The sequence below is a fragment of the Annulohypoxylon maeteangense genome, assembly GCF_022496945.1.
Source record: "Annulohypoxylon maeteangense strain CBS 123835 unplaced genomic scaffold GGS22scaffold_10, whole genome shotgun sequence".
NCBI classification, from domain to species: domain Eukaryota; kingdom Fungi; phylum Ascomycota; class Sordariomycetes; order Xylariales; family Hypoxylaceae; genus Annulohypoxylon; species Annulohypoxylon maeteangense.
This window is the reverse complement of record NW_025953257.1, coordinates 905,266-923,631: the sequence shown is the minus strand read 5'-3', so window position 1 is coordinate 923,631 and position 18,366 is coordinate 905,266. Positions and strand designations below refer to the sequence as shown.

The 18,366-nt window shown below is 46.6% G+C and overlaps 7 protein-coding genes across 7 annotated transcripts; 3 read left to right on the top strand and 4 right to left on the bottom strand.

The window, feature by feature from the left end:
• Window positions 1–366: 366 nt before the first annotated feature.
• Window positions 367–1,836, top strand: GGS22DRAFT_21797 (trypsin-like cysteine/serine peptidase domain-containing protein). The gene has a single exon (XM_047966505.1). It carries the CDS (start codon window positions 533–535, stop codon window positions 1,670–1,672), a length of 1,140 nt encoding a protein of 379 aa, XP_047818147.1. The 5' UTR covers window positions 367–532; the 3' UTR covers window positions 1,673–1,836.
• A 1,171-nt stretch (window positions 1,837–3,007) lies between these two features.
• On the bottom strand, window positions 3,008–5,058 carry GGS22DRAFT_165336 (3-hydroxyphenylacetate 6 hydroxylase). Its single transcript, XM_047961665.1, has 3 exons — window positions 4,471–5,058; window positions 3,530–4,406; window positions 3,008–3,462 (listed from the first exon to the last, which is right to left on the bottom strand). The coding sequence occupies exons 1-3, from the start codon at window positions 4,831–4,833 to the stop codon at window positions 3,149–3,151; spliced, it is 1,554 nt and encodes a 517-aa protein (XP_047818146.1). The 5' UTR covers window positions 4,834–5,058; the 3' UTR covers window positions 3,008–3,148.
• A 1,013-nt stretch (window positions 5,059–6,071) lies between these two features.
• GGS22DRAFT_189439 (SET domain-containing protein) lies at window positions 6,072–7,475 on the bottom strand (the record flags this gene model as incomplete). Its single annotated transcript, XM_047964853.1, has 3 exons — window positions 6,072–6,507; window positions 6,563–6,689; window positions 6,776–7,475. 3 exons carry the CDS (start codon window positions 7,473–7,475, stop codon window positions 6,072–6,074), a joined length of 1,263 nt encoding a protein of 420 aa, XP_047818145.1.
• Window positions 7,476–8,869: 1,394 nt separating this feature from the next.
• Window positions 8,870–10,721, top strand: GGS22DRAFT_21765 (Metallo-dependent phosphatase). Its single transcript, XM_047966504.1, has 2 exons — window positions 8,870–9,234; window positions 9,300–10,721. Exons 1-2 carry the CDS (start codon window positions 9,066–9,068, stop codon window positions 10,382–10,384), a joined length of 1,254 nt encoding a protein of 417 aa, XP_047818144.1. The 5' UTR covers window positions 8,870–9,065; the 3' UTR covers window positions 10,385–10,721.
• Window position 10,722: 1 nt separating this feature from the next.
• On the top strand, window positions 10,723–11,916 carry GGS22DRAFT_21756 (3-oxoacyl-reductase). The gene has a single exon (XM_047966503.1). The coding sequence runs from the start codon at window positions 10,968–10,970 to the stop codon at window positions 11,754–11,756; it is 789 nt and encodes a 262-aa protein (XP_047818143.1). The 5' UTR covers window positions 10,723–10,967; the 3' UTR covers window positions 11,757–11,916.
• Window positions 11,917–12,030: 114 nt separating this feature from the next.
• On the bottom strand, window positions 12,031–12,746 carry GGS22DRAFT_189436 (uncharacterized protein; the record flags this gene model as incomplete). Its single annotated transcript, XM_047964852.1, has 4 exons — window positions 12,031–12,080; window positions 12,144–12,228; window positions 12,281–12,328; window positions 12,387–12,746. The coding sequence occupies 4 exons, from the start codon at window positions 12,744–12,746 to the stop codon at window positions 12,031–12,033; spliced, it is 543 nt and encodes a 180-aa protein (XP_047818142.1).
• Window positions 12,747–15,649: 2,903 nt separating this feature from the next.
• Window positions 15,650–16,889, bottom strand: GGS22DRAFT_194847 (uncharacterized protein; the record flags this gene model as incomplete). Its single annotated transcript, XM_047965569.1, has 1 exon — window positions 15,650–16,889. One exon carries the CDS (start codon window positions 16,887–16,889, stop codon window positions 15,708–15,710), a length of 1,182 nt encoding a protein of 393 aa, XP_047818141.1. The 3' UTR covers window positions 15,650–15,707.
• Between the last annotated feature and the right edge of the window lie 1,477 nt (window positions 16,890–18,366).

The following is an 18,366-nucleotide window of genomic DNA, read 5'->3' as shown; positions in this document are numbered from 1 at the left end:
GGAAATCGCTTGGCATGTTGACCAAAGTCACGGGGTGTGTTGGCTTGGAGTTGCAGCGCCTTATCTATCCAAAGCTCCCCTCTAATTCCTTGCTCCCCTCTTCCTCCTTCCTATTAGGCCATGTGCCGTCTCGTCGCGCAGGGAGCATGTCTAATCTTCAAAGTTTCCTTTCAAGGACTGTCCTGCCTATCTTGCTATAACGTCACAGGATAGATGTCTTTTGAAGCGCCTTTAGAAGTTTGCCCAGCTGATACTATTCAAGCCTGGGTAACTTCGCGGGGCGGATTTGGGCAGATTGGGAAGGAGGAATTTGGCGGCGGCTAGTATAATGGAGGGCTCAGTTTTCGACAGCGACAACATGAGCGTGATGCAAGTCACGATGCTGGAGTCGGGATAAGTATAAAAGAGTACGCACGTTCTCGTCCTGTCTGGTAGTTTTCAGCAGCAGCATCCTGGACTCATCTTGCCTACTATCTAGCCTCTACAACATCAACGCCTCTTTGCCTCACGTGTTGTCTTCAGAACTCTAGACATGGAGCTCTTCAGGTTTCTCGCCTTCCTGGCAGCCGTTCTGCCCGTTGCCTACGGTGCCCCTACCCAGGCTACAAACAGCCTCCACCCGAAGCTCCTAGCCGCTATGAAGCGCGACTTGGGGCTTGACGCCGAGCAGGCCACTGCTCGTGTCGCCCGGGATGTTTGGGCCACCGGCGTCATTGACCAGCTGCGCACCTCGGCGGGTGACTCGTTCGCCGGCGCTTGGATTGCTGAGGACGGCACCACGCTCAACGTCGCCGTCACTGACGAATCTTTGGCCGCCGAGGTGACCGCTGCTGGCGCTACGCCGGCTATCGTGGCCAACAGCTTCTCCAAGCTTGAAGATGCTAAGCTAGCTCTTGACAACATGGACATCGAGCAACCCAAGACCCTCGCCACGGACTCAGCCGAGACGGGCATCGCTGCGTATTACGTCGATGTCACCGCTAACAAGCTCGTCATTGAGGCGCTCGCCGGCAGTATCGCCCACGCCGAGTCTCTGGCCGCACAGGTCGGGCTCGCCGCATCCGAGTTCGAAGTCAAGACAGTTGACGCGATGCCGACCACCCTCGCCACCGTCCTTGGCGGCGACGCCTACATCATCAACCGAAGTGCCCGATGCTCCATCGGTTTCTCGGTCACAACTGGTTTCGTTTCGGCCGGCCACTGTGGTACCGCAGGTAACACTGCTACCACCAGCAGCGGTGCATCGCTCGGAACCTTCTCTGGTTCGGTCTTCCCAGGCAGCGCCGACATGAGCTACATCCGCACCGTCAGCGGAACCACCATCAGCGGCTACATCGATGGATACGGCCAGGGTAACCTTCCCGTGTCGGGCAGCACCGCATCCGCTACTGGTGCCAGCATCTGCCGCTCCGGTTCCACCACTGGTGTCCACTGCGGTACTGTCCGCGCCCTGGGCGCGACGGTCACCTACTCCCAGGGACGTGTCACCGGCCTCACCCAAACCAACGTCTGCGCCGAGCCCGGCGACTCTGGCGGGTCCTTCTACACCGGTTCCCAGGCCCAGGGTGTCACCTCGGGAGGCTCCGGCGACTGCACAAGTGGTGGTATTACCTACTTCCAGCCCGTCAACGAGATTCTGTCGACCTACGGCCTCACTTTGGTCAGGGCTTAGTTAGCTACTTATCACGGCCGTCGGCGACACTTGGGCTGTGGTGGATCTTTGAACTGTTTGTTTGGACTTTGCAGAGAGACGAGCGGAAATGTGTATGTGCTAGTAAAGATTGCCAGTCTAATAAGCAATGAATTATTGAATCAATTCAATTGTAAGATGCCGAGATTATATTCATGGTGAAATGATAATCCTCTAAGAAAGGGTCTGGTAAGTATCAGATTTCTGAAAATATTAGAAACGATATGAAGTTGAATTGTTGAAGTTAAGTTTGAACATACCTATGGTCAAAAACTCGACTGGCCGCACTTTCCTACCCCATCTGTTCGAAGGTTCGGACATACTGTATTGTGTCTAGGCTAAAACCGAGATCTGGTAGTGATCTAACCACTAAATTCTAGTAAGTTGCCGCTATAATCTAAGCCTTCTTAGGGAGCATATCCACTGAAGAAAAACGCCACACGATGTGAATTCATTCCAATTTGCACGGCTTTAAACCATGCAGGTCAGCACTCTAACCCTTCATCATGACAAGCCAAACATTCTTCATCTCAACACGATAACCCGAATAGCCAGAACGATAGTTGTACGAGTGTCCGAAGTTTCGGTATACTTTATCCTAGAACAAGACTGTTTTCTTCGGTGTAGCGCGGACAACTTAAGACCATTCTAATGAGATCCGTAAAGATGCCACCCAATGATGATAAATAGTACTGCGCTATAGATAAGACAATCTTTTAGTTCAATATCAGATTGACGTGGATTGCCGAAATAGTTCATCCTATGATGGTGTTGCCTAACAAACTCCTTCTTTTGTTTCGAATCGAACATCTGCGGCATCATCGCGGTGGTTGAACGGTAAAGTTTTGGTGGAGGTTGGAGGAAATACAGGTATTTTTGGTGAATTTATGGAGCTTCTTAGACTAGATGGATATTCTGGTAATGTTTAGTTGCGATGAAGGAGGTGGGTGTATGCTCATTTAAACATCCGGCTTGGTTTGGGTTAACCGCAACATAGCTTCTGGAAAAGACCCTAAAGAGACATAGCAAGTAAAAGAAAATAAGAGAAGGCCGAGATTAGAGACATTTTACGTAGGTAGGAAGCATTGGAAAGCTTCATCTTTTGTCTGAAGTTTCAGTTTGACTTAATGTTCGATAAAGGCGAAAAAGACAGTTGCGTTTCATAGAGCGCGTAGAATATCATATCGACAATAGACATTATGATAAATCATATACAAGCAGGGAAAGAAGCAATAAATCATCGGTTTACCTGCGTTCAACAAAGGTTTATGTGAATACTCTGGTGGGTCTCACATATCACTACCCACATGTTAAAGTGATAATTGGAAGATCCTAGAACATATTTTCAATTTAGAGCGTATATGTATACCATGGTGAGGCACTGGCCAGTAGATAGGTTAAGTAAATGTAAAAGAATATGAGACGCTAGTAAGTACCTCTCAAGTACCTATCATACCTTCACTCAGACACTTCTAAAGCCTGCCTGAGCCTTGCTTCATCTCTTGGTTTGCAGAATACACGGTATGGCTTCGGTACCATAATCAGATCCTTCGGGTTTTTCATGTCTACGCTAGGGTCGCATCGGATCTCCTCAGGAGCTTCCAAGCGAAAACTGCTCAATAATCTCATGAATATGATGTATAGCTCGCGGGTCGCAAGGATATGAGCTGCACACATTCGATATCCTAATCCAAATGTGAAGATGGGCGCATCTGGCTTCTCTATCCATCTCTCGGGAATGAACTCGTCGGGATTGGTCCATAGTTTGGGATCTGTAGCGAAAAAAAATCATGAGCCGGTAGTTATGCAAAGGGGCCAACAGGGAATCTGTCATCTTACCGTGGTTACAAGCCCACGCATTTAAGTATACTGTGCTTCCCGACGGGATGGTGACACCGTTATATTGTATATCCTTGATCGTTTCCCGCGGCAATGATAAGGGAACTACGGAGTAGATCCTAAGCGCCTCCTTCGCGAGTGCAAGCACATATGCACACTTCTGGTCATCGGCTGCGTCGCACAACGGCTCATTGGAACCCTGAAAGCGTTGAATCTCTTCGTATGCTTTATCCTGCACATGCGGATTTTGGGCAAAGTATGCGAGTGACCATTGCACTGTAGTTGAGACTGTTTCGAACCCGCCAGACGTTATTGATAAGCTGAAGGAAGCAAGTTCGACATCGTTAAGTTCAACCTCCTTATACTTAATCACGCTCGCTTGGATGCAAGGCTTATTGGTGCCTTTTGCTACCTGTTCCGCGAGATCTCCATTCAATTTGGAAAGATATTTATCGCGACGCCTTCGTAATTCTCGTGCCTTGACGAAGGCCTTGTTCCTAGGATTCAGGCGTAGGAACGGGATGTGGTCCTGAGGGTTGCCTACGGTAGATCTAGTCTTATTTAGTTCTTCTTCTACTTCAACGATTTCCTTGAATAATTCGTCTTCGATAGAGTTAATCCGCACGCCCCAGTTGATTGTCATTACTAGCGAAAGGCTCAGCCGTTGGATCATGGGAAGCGGGTCAACAGCAAGCGTCCCCGCCTTTCCATAGTTGAAAAGATCTTGAAGGAATGTCTTCGTCTCAAGATCTAGGTATGGGATATAAGTTTGGATGGCTGGTCGATTAAGCGCAACGGCGGCTGCCTTCTTTTTCCGCTTTAGGCTGTCGTCGTAGGGTGAGGTGCCGATCGTCAGACCAGCAGTGGTAGATGCTACCTATCACAGTTAGGTGTTGTCAGCGATTGCTGCCCGCGATAACTGACTCGCACCTATGTGTTACCTTATGAAACGTATAAGTTATTGGCCGAGAACTCAACGCTTGTGAATTGGAACTAAATATCGTCTTCGCGGCTTGAGCGCCGTTCACCACCACTACGCGGCTATTCCCTAGCATAACCTGGTAGACATCGCCGTACTCCTTGGCCCATTCCTGGTACTTCACTGCTGCATTCGACCATATTTCGGTGAGATTCCCAACAACTGGCCAGCCCCTTGGACCCTTCAAGCCTGGGATTCTCGAACGGCCTCGGACTATCTCATTACCAACTAGATAAAGGGCCGCTGTGACGAGAGTACCGACAATAATAGATTGTAGCAGGCTTTCAGCGAGCTTATGTAAAACGAGACCGGCGATTGACTCCATGAGTTCTTCGTTTTAGTAACCGAGTTGCGATTTCAGGGTTCTCTGCACGTTAAGTGAGTATTGTTGAATTAGTGATTCACCCTTTCCTTTTAAATCAGAATTGGGGAAGATAGGTATAAGACATGGCGGCATGGCAGCATGGTTCCCGCAGATCCCGACAGCAACCTCGGACCCCCTCCCTTCTACTCATTGGAATGTAGGATTGAAAGCGCTCGCGAATGCGTTGCCACCATATACGGACACATGACGCAGGACATATGCATAAGGGTAAGCAACCATTGCCGGGGAATCAACACGTATTCCCGAGATCTCGAACGTTATTTTAGGATACTACGCTGTATGAAGTACCCTATCGCTGGGGTTTTTCTCCGCGGCTTACGTAACAATTCCCACCAATCTAATTTTTGGCCAATCAGCTACCAGGTATATCAACTCTAGATCCTGGTTCAAATGACTAAGCATGATCTGCCGAGCTTTGAGCCAGGTTTTGTCAACAAAAAAGTATTATGTCACCACGACCTTGCCTAAGCCAAGATTTCAGTTCCACAATGAAACGCGGGGTTAGACTCGGAACCTAGCGACACATTAATGCATCGTAAATTTAGGGCTTGAACACGTTCATCATTCTATAACTCCGAACCGAATTACAACCTGAATCATGCATATCCATCATCGCCGTCCTTAGTCTCTTCTACCTACCCCGATAAAATTCGTACCGAATCGTCAAATGCCCGGCTACCGTTATATACCATAGAACCGATCATTATTCCATCCCCCAAACCCGAAGAAGCTGAGACCTATATGGTGGAAAGCTCCTTGGGGGGCAGAGCAACCGCGTGGCACTTTAGAGACTTTGCGACGACCAAGTAACACGAGAGGGTCATTATCCTGCGTTAAAGATAGCTTATGAACGACTACTGGTGAATAGGTACCTATACCTATCTTCGGTCGACGACGCGTTTTCCCATATTCCGAATCTCGATTTCGCGAAGAACACGATGCAATCTCAATCCCCAATACCTCACTGCTTCGCTATCATCGTCACCAGACATGATCCCTCTAGAACCGATCTCTTTTTAAATAATCTGCTATATGCAATTTCGAGTCGCGAGACAGACACGCCGATTGAAGGACCACACGAATGACAAAAATGAGGAGGTTAATAGATTATATTGAAACGCAGGTAGGTTTTATAACTGCGAGCATGTTAATTGGGTAATGGTCGATATAGTGTTATCTTAACCGCTTTTTAAACGAAACTTCCATTTTGAATACCCCGTTGGATTCGCGATGAGTTCCTGCATATCTTCGACGAGTGGACGATCAGACCCTATAAATTTTCGGCCATGATCAATGCATAGTCTAGCATATTTCTCAGCATTTTCGATATCGCCCACCCCTATATATTCGATCGCCGCCCTGTAGTATGCTTCGTTTACGCGGGTTAGAATGCCCTCTTCTTCGTATAGCGACACAAGAAGCTCTGCCTTTTCTGGCGACGCTTTTGATGTTGCCGAATGGTCATCTAATTCTTTCCGAAGTACGATTATCTGCTCAACCCTTGAGTCTGACTCGGCTATTGATGATGCGTCCGCCGTGCAACGCTTACATGCGCAGCGAAATCCCCATTCCTTGTGCAACTTTTCCTGTCTTACAGATTGGATCTGAATAGGGCTAAGGAGTTTATCAATGACGAGTCCCATGTCATCGTCTGAGATTAGTAACTCACTCGTAGTAGGCTATTGTAAGCTCTTCCCCAGCCATGATATCCCGCACAGCGATCACCTTCTGGTGGAAGTCGAGATGGTCGAAGTAATAAGCGCAATTCGGTCGGCAATCATGATTGAGCCGCGATACTAAGTCGAAATTAGTCACAAATGTTGCTATGAAAATCGACCAATTCTGTTGGCGATACCAGATCCTCTTGTTCATATTTACGAACCTTCGGTAAATAAAGAATAAAATGGATTGTCTCCATCGTGGTAGCCGGTCCGGAACGAGTTGGTCTGCAAAATTCTATAAATCTTGTCGCCATAATCGCTTGCGGCACTATGTGTCGATAGGTTGAGCAAGCTTTCCTTATGTTGAGAGGGCAACTCATCAACTGCACCAATGAGCAATTCTGATACGGTTTTCCTCCCTAACTTTTGGATGGCGTTTTCATTCACCATAATGCCAGGCGTGAGTGCCATTATGAGTTCTCCCGCTCTAATCATTCTTGTTGCAACTAAACCAATACCTTTGCCTTCAATTTCGACCTCCTGGTAGGGGACGGTCGAGCTTGGCACTGCTCCTCCATTCTCATCCTTGAAAGCCGGTCGAGTTGCAATTGTTGAGATGCTGTTTCCAGTCGTGATTACAGAAACCCCTTCGCCATTGTTGAAGGATGCATGAGTAAACACACAAAATTTGTCAGCTCGGACTCCACGACAAAGGCCAGTTGACTTCCACTTCTTTACTGGCGACACAGTTCGATACGTCGACCTCGGACGTTCCAAGGGAATAGTCTGCGTAGGTATGCAGCTGTCTGGCTGAAGTGGAAGAAAGGGGTTAGGAATTATACATGTTTGCTGTTTTTGATGGGACTGGGAGGAGCTAGCTAGCACTAAGGTGAGCTGGAGAACCAGCATGAAACAAGACATGCTCTCGTAATGTGATATGAAGCATAAAATAAACTTCTCCGAAGATAAAATCCATCGTGGATAGAGGGAATATCTATATTTTACGGACTCTTGTCCTCATAACGTTCCCGAAATCTCTTGGCGGAGCCAAGCCTCCGAAGTTAAGGAGATCCCGTGTCGGAAAGACGGGAGGGGACGGCAGGATGCTTGTCACCAGAGGTTGGAGGCATCCACCCATACAAACCAGTTATAGCAATCATCGTCGCCCTTTTTCACCAATGAAATATGAAAACCACGTGCTGCCACCCGAATAAATGAGTCTTTTCGTGGATAATAGTAACGGTCACGAAGTGCCTTCCCGGCTATAAGCAAGATCTACGAAATCAGATTCTCGCTAATACAACTTAGGTCTAGTTTCCGTTTGAATATAGTTCATTTCCGAAATGGAAAGTGAAGAAGCAAAGATACTACTAGAGATGAGAAGTTTACCTGACGTTGTGGCTTTAACATTTTCCAATTTAATCATGCCACAACGCCTTTGAGTTCTCGCTTATATAAGCTTTCGCGCTTATTAATACATCCCTCGTTGGAAGGTTCGACTCCTTGATGAGGCGTTCTTGGCGCCCAACTTTTGTGTAACTAACCTTGTAAAATGCCAAAATGTCAAGGGCGCGTTCTCCCTCCTTTACTCTTTTTCAAACGCAAATAACTCAAATGAAATTTCGAGACATTTGGCATGAAACGACGATATGGCCATGATATCGAATGTAATAGTACGATCGGCGATTGATGAATTAGAATCAATCATCGGAATTAAATACTATTATCTAACAATTTTCTGGCCCTAGGCAGGACTTTTAATCTTTTTTCGACGTGTTTTCTAGGTCGCTCCCGGTTCTTCGTATGTTACCCAGGCCGCCAGGTATTATATGGTTATATTAACTCGCTGTCAGCCTCTATTTTGACGTCCTTCTTTGTTGATAACATACCTGGTATAAGACACCATGATCTTATTTTTTGATTAGCTGTTGCCGACACAATATATTACCCATGCGCTTGGATATTGGTTAAGTCTCCCAAGCTGGCTGTTCCTTCTCTCGTACGAACAAAATTTAGAGTATTAAGACATAGTATACCATGTGAGGTAACAACAATCATGTGTCTCGCTAGGATGCCTTGATGTTGTATTCTATGATTCCTGCAATTAGAGCTAGACATCGATATCACCTACTGAACTGGGCTCTAGGTACTTAAGACCGCTAGCCAATTGAATATCGTGGCTGCGACACACTGCGGGGTTTGGCATCCGACTCGCTAAGACTTATCTTTTAGCGATGAGAAAAGGGGCAAACGAAAACTAAGACGCAGTGTTGGTTGCCCACGTTGGGGATCCGAGCATACTTCGCCTTTGACTTCTCGGTGCATACCTTAAAAACGTGCACGCGATAAGTGATCACGCATTGCAACCCTCTGTCTTGCCACGGGTCTTTCATCGCAGCATGGATCAGGTATATATAGGCCGCTATCCCACAGCGAGCAAGACCCCGTCGCAATTAGCTTTCGGACAATCGAAGTAAGTAGATTATCTTGGAACTATCGGCTCAGCTCGTCATGATTCCCCTTATTTTGGCCGTGATGGCATCTGTCATCCCGATGCTTGAAGCAAGACCCTTCGCTAAGAAGATTACCAACAGTACGAAGGCTGGTTTTGGACCTCTCACCTTCAAGAGTGATGGTACATTTCAGATAGCAGTTTTCGAAGACTTGCATTTCGGAGAAAGTAATCACTCCTGGCCAAACTGGATGACCTCCAGAACCTCATGCTAACGTGGATATCGGAACCAGACGCATGGGATCAATGGGGTCCGCAACAGGATATCAACTCCGTCCAGGTTATCAATAAAATTCTTGATGCAGAATCCCCAGGGCTGGTCGTCCTAAATGGTGATTTAATTACTGGCGAAAACACCTTTTTGGAGAACAGCACGGTATATGTCGACCAGATCGTAGGACCCCTCGTAAATAGGGGTCTTACATGGGCATCGACATACGGCAACCATGACTATGACTTCAACATCTCCGGCAATTCCATCCTTGCTCGCGAGAAACTATGGCCTAATAGCCGGACACAACAAATGGTAATCAGCAAAAATTCCGGCGTGTCGAATTATTACCTTCCAGTCTATGATAGCAAATGCAGCACCGATGACTGCGCCCCGGAGCTATTGCTTTGGTTCTTCGACAGCAAGGGCGGGTTTAAATATCAGCAGAAGAACGCATCCGGAAGTCGGGTTGGTAACCCGGACTGGGTTGATTCCAGCGTTGTAGACTGGTTCGTAGATACGAACACGCAACTTGTTAGCAAGTTCAACAAAACAATTCCTTCGCTAGCGTTCGTGCATATCCCGACGTATGCGTCCTATGTCCTCCAGCAACAGGGCGTTAACCCACACACTGAGCCAGGGATAAACGACGATAACCCACTGGCTCCTCAGGCGCAGGGCTGGTGTTCCGATGGTCGAAATGACGGTACCTGCACGTACGGGGGACAAGACATTCCATTTATGGAAGCCATATCCACAGTTCCGGGATTGATCGGAGTCTTCTCGGGACATGATCACGGAGATTCCTGGTGTAACAAGTGGGATAAGCAACTCCCAAATATGTCAGTAGTACCCAAAAACGACGTTATACTTTGTTTTAGCCAGCATTCGGGATATGGTGGCTACGGAAACTGGGAGCGGGGCTCTCGCCAACTGCTCGTATCGAAGTCGAAGTTGCAGGAAGGGGCAGTAGATACCTGGATCCGTCTTGAATCCGGGAATATCGCAGGGAGTGTAACTTTGAATAGCACTTTTGGACAAGATCACTATCCGGCAACGAACAATACGAAGACCTACTGCCCTACGTGCGACTACACCTCGACGTAACACAAGGGGGCACAAAGACTGTGCATATGACTTGTCACCCAGACTATACATGATATAGCAATATAATAACAGGATATCACATTATGATTACCACTTTCAAAACCCGAACGTACCTATCGCCGGATTGAAAGGAGACAATCATACTCCTCGCCGTAATATAATCGACCGCAAGTTACGTGTAATAGCATGATATCTTAGGTAGACGTCGTTCGGATTGTCATCATTCAACTTAATTAAAATCTTATTTCCACGAAAACCCTGATCTACATCTCATCTACTCCACTCCAAAGCTCCAAATGGACATTTTATAGGCCAATCACCCACACGCAGGATAGTGTATGGGGAATGTGACGAGAACAAAGTCACATTCTCATGCACGATACGCCGATTATCAATAATTTACCGATAACCTCGGGGTAGTCCAAGGTAACACAAGTCCTATATCCCACCTACCCTCCCTATAACTACACTTGCATGTTACATATAGCACATACGTAGTCCCCAAAAGCATAACCAAGAGCCATCGCACACAGCCCCTAACTTATCACATCCATCAATCCCATTCTAACACCTCATCCCCATCATGGAGAAATACGCAACATACCCAAGCCTGCGGGGCAAGAAGGTGCTGATCACAGGCGGGGCCGAAGGCATCGGCGCAGCCTCAGTCGAGCTGTTCTGCCGCCAAGGCAGCATCGTCATCTTCCTGGACTACTCCGCCTCCTCCGCGCAAGCGCTCCTCGACAAAATCAAGGCCATCCCCGGGGCCTCGCAGCCCTCGTTCCTGCACTGCGACGTGACGGACCTCGCGCGGCTCAAGGCGTGCGCGGAGGAGGTTCTCGCCACCCACGGCGCCGTCGACGTGTTACTCAACAACGCGGCGCGCGCCGGCGCGCTCACTCGTGTCCCTACGGATGAAGTCACGCCCGAGAGCTGGGACCTCGATGTTAATGTGAATCTGCGACACCAGTTCTTCCTCACGCAGGCCGTGGTGCCCGCGATGCGGGCGCAGCGCGCCGGGAGTATTATCAACATGGGCTCGATTACGTGGCGGATCCCGGCGACGGGGCTGCCGGTGTACACGCTGTGCAAGGCGGCGGTGGTCGGGATGACGCGCACGCATAGTAAGGAGTTTGGCCCGTTTGGGGTGCGGGTGAATAGTGTGGTTCCCGGCGCTGTGGCGACGCAGAGGCAGATTGAGGAGGTTATGACGGAGGAGTACCGCGAGGAGGTGTTTGCCGCGCAGAGTCTGAAGAGGGATATTTTGCCTGATGAGGTTGCGCGGTTGATTTTGTTTTTGGCGGCGGATGATTCGAGTGCGATTACGGGGGGGAGTTATGTTATTGATGGGGGGTGGGTTAGTGATATATAGATGCTTAGGGCTTTGGATGTTTTTTTGCTGTTTCGGGTGACGACAGTATAGGGGCAGGTACCTAGTTCATCACTAACATTGGAGGTTTTTGACGATATGAATAAATTTATAAGACAGTTACGAATTAACTTATGTACAAAGACCGTTTCCCTCCTTTATGATACCGTATTCTAATGTAAATATAAGCGATAGACTAATCCCCCCCTTAACCTTGAACCCCTATATGATGTTTCCCCTTATATGATGATAAAGGAGATGATTGAAAGCTGTTAGCTTAGTTGCAGAATGGCTTGCCCTTTGCGGTACGGCCATAGCTGATGCCGGCTGTTTAGAAGAGATGCATTAGTCTTGTTCTTCGATTCGATGGTCATTGGAGATATAACTTACATCGGTAGTCGCCCCTGGCAGCGACATTGTCGTGGCATGACTGGTCAAGGCCTGCGTTGACTTTGCCCGAAGTGCCGCGGTCGACCTGCGCGAGTTAGTATGACTGGTCTTTGGATCAAACAGATAGGGATAATTACATTGATGGACACCGTGCTGTAATTGCAAACGTACGCGATGGCGGTATACTATAGGGGTTGTTAGTATGCTTTCTAGAAATACACTTTGAAAAGGAGATAGGCTTACATATTGGACGGAGAACATGGTCTTCGCCTTTAGAGATCCGTAACGGTCCATGATGTCTCCCAAATCAGAGAGACCGATTCTCTTGTCGTTCTTGTCGAACTTAGCAGAGAAGCACTTGGTTTCCCAGGCAAATTTACGCGGCTCTAGTAGGATGGCATCCGAGTCGGTAGTGTTCACCTCGGGGAGTTCTCGGGCCTGGATCTCTGCAATAGGAATGAATTCGATGATCTGGCCGGCATCGTTGTGGACGTAGACACCATCGCCACGGTCCATGCCATTGGAGTCAATGGGAGTAGAGGCACCGAGCAAGGCAAGGGGGGCAAGAAGGAGGAAGGTCTTGGTCAGAGAAGGGAACATCATGTTGGGCAGTTTCGAAGATCGAAGATCAAAGATTGAATATTTGTTGGCTGGAAGTTGTTGATTGTTGGTGAGTTGGTATCGAGGCTTGTGAGTCTGATGTGAATGTATTGATATTGATTATTCTACTCGGGATGCTGCTGGCTTTATAGAAATCAACAATCATGGCATGATAGCGACGTTCTTCCATCACTCGATATCTCCAAGTTATATTTAGCTACCTACTGTATCGGCCGATTCATTGAAGAGTTCAACTAGTTGCTTCAACTCCATCAAACGACTTAGGCCAATTGCCTTGCCGTAGTCAGCACTATCGACAGGGAAGATTCCCATCTCGAGCCAGTCATATGCCTGGTGAAGTGAGGCTATTCCTACCTATGTGCTGTGGATCTATTTTAAAGTTGTTTTTAGAGCGGCACTATTTTCGCTGTGCCGTACTAAACGTACTACGCCTATTCCATCCCGCTTTTAGCTGAATTTCTACGCCGTTTCGAGAATTTCTTGTATGTATCGATATCTATAAGCTGTCAGAATTGAGTCTAGATTTGGCATGGCCCCTGCTAGGATTGAATACCATGCAGGTACTAAGAACCTCTGAACCTCTGCCTAAAGGGAGGGTCCATCACAGCCCCATAGAATGTTACTGTGGGTAATATCTTCAGATGAAAATGGGCAGACAGCACGTGGCCAAAGGTGGCACAGCACGAATACCTAGTGTCGCCTTAGCTTATATAGGTATCGACTGCCTAGTGCCCAGTGGTGAGCTGCCTTAGCTAATTAGTCTTAGCTGAATTCCCGGACGACTTGGCACGAACTCCTTCACCGGCACCTGATTACCTGGGAGTTTTACAGGTAGTAAAGAGTACATTAGTTGGAGTACTAGACGTCGAAAATAGGGACCCTAGGTTGTTTAATAGAGGATGTCCAATGACGTTAGGTAGATCGGAAGGTTGAATTGCTTCGGATCAATTCACAACAATGAGCTATCTTATTTTGGGACACCATTGGCCGCGGCTAATACTGCAGCTTCATACTAGGTACCATCGTTTGCGTCATAAGTTTTTCAGTTCTATATAACGGTTAGCCCGATCCTTCTGACAGGGACTCTGTCCCCATAGGTGCTAGATCGTTGGGTTCGACGTCACATCGTGACATCAATCCTTCAGTTTTATCATCCCAAAGTAAGAAAATAAGACGAAACTTAAAGACCTCTAATACTTCTCTTAGTCTTAGGTGAAATGGAGTTAAAAAGTGACCCATGTATTGATACTACGGTATTAGATTATGCGTCTAGGTAGATATCCCCTATTTCGCTAGTGTAGGATTATAGGTACCTTTTGAATGCTAAGATATGCGGAAGACGCTAAGTGCGGCGCATAGGGGATACTTCTATCATAGGACGGTACAGTCTGCTAAGTTAATATCATACTAAGATTTACTCTGATAAATATTCTCTTTTTATACTATTGATGTTAGTATAGAAATTCTACTACTTACCAGAAAAGTTAAAACATAAGGTTCTTTACCTAAAAATAACCAAGTGTCTAGCTACTCATGATAGCTTCTATGTTAGAACCATACTCGTGGGCTGATGAAGAAAAGAGCACGTTCAAAGAAGGCATGATGCAAAATGTAGAAATAACCGCGCGCAAGCAAAGCATAAAATAGGATTTACGTGGATGCCAAGAAGGCGCCCAAATGATTAGGTAAAGCTGGACGGCGGACCATAAGAACAAATCCGCCAACCCGCCAATTCAACTAATGTATTAAAATGTATACAGTATGATACAGTGTAAAAACGTACAGTTTTATACATATTCTACACGGTGCCCTGAATCTTATAGTGGATCATAACGCTATAAGGCGCTGAAAGCCCCTGTAATTCATAGGGGTTATAGCTACGTCTCAATAAGGCTCAGTGTATGTCACGTGACACCCCTCGTTTTGAACTATTACGCGTATATCTTTATTTACCTACCTATTACGCATGCAACTGTATCGAATTAATCGATTGAATCGGATCAAACAATTGATTTAATTCGTTTCGGAAAGATTGAAATATTAATAATAACTTAAGAAGGCTCTATCGCTACTAGGTAGCTTTAGGGGTTTTTATATACCTAAAAAGCCACTTATAAGTTATAAGAGCTAATGCGCTATAAAGCTTATAAGTTACAGGGCTTTTAGCGCCCTGTAACGCTATAATCCACTATAAAATTCAGGGCACCGTATGGAATATATATAAAACTATACGCTTTTACACTGTATCATACTATATACATTTCAATACATTAATTAAATTGGCGGGTTGGCGGTTTCGGCCTTATGGTCCACTCTAAGCTGGGCGAAGCGAAGGAGCAAACCATTGCCATGTGAGCTTCTAGACGGGAGTCGCGGAACTCGATGCAGGTACTACCGAGCTATTGGTTGCTCCTTCGGCGCGGTGGACTTTTTAGGCTTCCCCGCCACATCTTGACAGCCCTAGAGCTAGAGCCCTAGAGCTTCTACGGCACCGCGCTGAGTGGGGTTAGCTGAACGGGCACTAGGGGACACCGGGTACTACTAGGTATGTTTACAAGCCAATTTTAGATAACATATCACCATCCTAGGACTGCACCACACCACAAATTGTGTAAAAACAGAAACTTGATTTCATACGAAATAGGATTTTCAGCTGAAGATGATCATATGCTAAACTAAACATTGTTCATAGAATTCATTCATATTCATTCACATTCACGGCAAAGACATGGCATGAATAAGATCATGATGATAAAGGGTAAATACAAACGCGCTGGCAAGGGTTCTTTTGTAAATTATTAAGTGCCTGGTCTAAGTGCTAAGCCCCCAAACAAAACATGATAAACAATGGATAAACATACTTACCTACTTACCTACCTAGCAGTTATCTAGGTAACTAGCAGGTATTAAGAGAAGAATGGAATCGTAGTAGGTGCTACTAATCTAAGTACAATACTTTGAGTAATAGGACTCTTTCGGCGCCGACTTACCCCTTCCAGTTGCCAATAAATCCGCGACTTCCTTATGCAGTTTTTGGTTCATCGCCAATTGCTGCTTGACGATCTCCGATCTCTGAGCTTCGCCATTATTGTCTTGCCACACGAGCGACAATTCCTGGGCTGCCGGTGTTTGGGCAAATTGATCTCCCGCGTTTTGTTGTCTCTGCCCGAATGCGTGGAGTCTCTCCATCAGGTCCTCTGCAGTTGGGAATAGAGGTTTAAATATTGGTTGAAAATTGGTATAGCTATCACCCGGATTGTCAATGGTCTTATATGTCAACCCGTCTTCTTTTTCTTCTTCTTCCTCTTCTATCATTGATAATTCATCGTTCAACTCACCTTCCGCTGGCCGAGCCCAGTTCCATGCACTAGACCAGTTCGTGACTTTAGGTAAATTTATTGATCCACTTTGAATTTCGTCTTCCTGGTCAATTGCTGGGGCAGCTGGAGCCACTGGAGCCGCTGGAGCAGCCGGACGTAAACGATTTTCTTCTTCTACGCATCTACTACAAGCGCATTCAAATCCCCAACCACGAAGACGTTCTCGCCTTTTTTCTAAGCTTGCAGGACTTGATAAACTGCTGATTGAGGAGTCGTAAGTGATAGAAAGTTGCTCGCCGACCTTGATATTTTTCTTTGCTTGGATGTATAAATTGTAAGGGGATTCGTTAATATTCCAATCACAATTTGGATCGCATGAGTGGTTGATGCGACTGAATATTGGGTACACCGCAATACCATTTCTACTACCCACCGATGCGCAATTTGTCCAGACAATTGCACGGGCTCTGATGAGCTCCTCTACACGCTTAATGTGCTGTGGATAAGACTCTGTAAGAGAACGACCTCTATACTGAGATCTACTCCATCTTTCAAAGTCTGAACGCTGGCCGTTCGCTTGTTCATACCTTCCAGGGTCACAGTGAAGAGCAAGAATCTTCTGTTTGTTGCCAAGGGATAATTGCTGCCACGCACGGCAGAACCTCTCAACGAAGCGGTCATCAGAGATAAATAGTGTGAGAGGCTCGTTAAGAAGGTACGTTCCTTTAGGGATATTCTTTGTAGCAAAAACGCCGAATCCTATGCCCGGGATCGCACGAACCTCAGCGTAACCTTCGTAAGCCATACTTGCCGGGAAATATTTGCTACTGGACTGCTATTAAGGGATTTGATGGTTATTGAATAGGAAGCAGGCTTCGAGTCAATAATTGTTTGATACTACGTGAAATTTAGGGCGGAGGTCTGATAGATATTTATAATACGCCGTCTTAGCTTAGAAATAAAACAATGCCATTGAGAGTACTGAACGTAGACCTTTCGTTTATTAACAGGCCCGCGTAGAGAAAACAAACTCTTTGAGCTCAAAAAACAAGGTGCGTTGGTTTTCTTTTCAGTAACAAAGTTAATATTTTCAAGGCAGTTGACTTTTGGCGCACTAGCGAACGCCGAGATGGCTTGGATTTCTACTGCAGCATGCGGGGTCTTTCCATCCTAGGTACCTGTAAGGCCGTCTCTAGGTACGACCTACAGTGAATGGAGCGTTGTAGTTAGACCTAGAGCTCATCGTGCCTGCAGCGTGTAGCTCCCTAGGAGTTAAACAACGTCCCATGACCACCTTTTCTTGAACATTAGGATAAAGTCCCCCTCAACCAGGCCAATAAGGACTTACTTCAAAATTATTTGAGATTCGTCATTCGAAAGCCTTCAATTCGACTTGTTACGCAGGTAATATCCACGGATATATCTGTTGAGGTTACCTAGCAATTTTACGAAGAGAAGCTAGGGAATATGGCCCAGAGATCAGTACCGCGATAGAAAGTTGAAATATAAAAATCAAGATTTTAGTAGGGAACTGTCGAAATATAAGCTTAATTGAATGCGCCGTGGCATGGCTTGAACCATCCATTAGAGAAGGCTGGAGGCTGGTCACCTGGGCACTACGTACGAAGCTTACTAGCGGGCTATAGCATGCATAGCGCTATAATTATAGCGTTCCTAGAAATCACCTAGGCATTATCGGAAAAAACATTTAGCGGGATAGTAGCGGATATTAGGTGTGTTCAGCTGCCCAAAGGCGTGATTCTTGGCGCTGTCTCAATCTTAATTCTTGGCACCCCTTCAGTGAAATAGAATCTGCAAAGGAATCCTGCAGCTTATGTACAGAACCCTCATTCTGCGGCTTTACGGCACCGAAACTCTGATGTCTAGAGGGCTGGATGCCCATTGTAAAACCTGCAGCCAATCAGACGGCTCATAGTCGCTCTCACTGAGTGATTCCATTTACAGGGACTGGATCTCGGAACAACGCCAAGCGAAACCGGAGAGCATCATGAAACTTGACCATCCAATGCTCTATCATCGACATACCTACTTTACTGTTATTTCTCAGCTTCTCCGATAGCTCGAGAGCTGATTTCCTTTTGAGTCTTAGGCACCTTGTTCTTCGGCTCGAACAAGGGCCGCCGTAAATCAGACTTCTACCTTTGTTTATTTTCAATGCGTTGTTGCTACTATTGACACGCAACCTTCTACTTACCTACTAGGTACCTAGGCACCAACCCTCATGAGAGTCGAACAGAGGAAGGCGACGGTAGCCCTCAAGG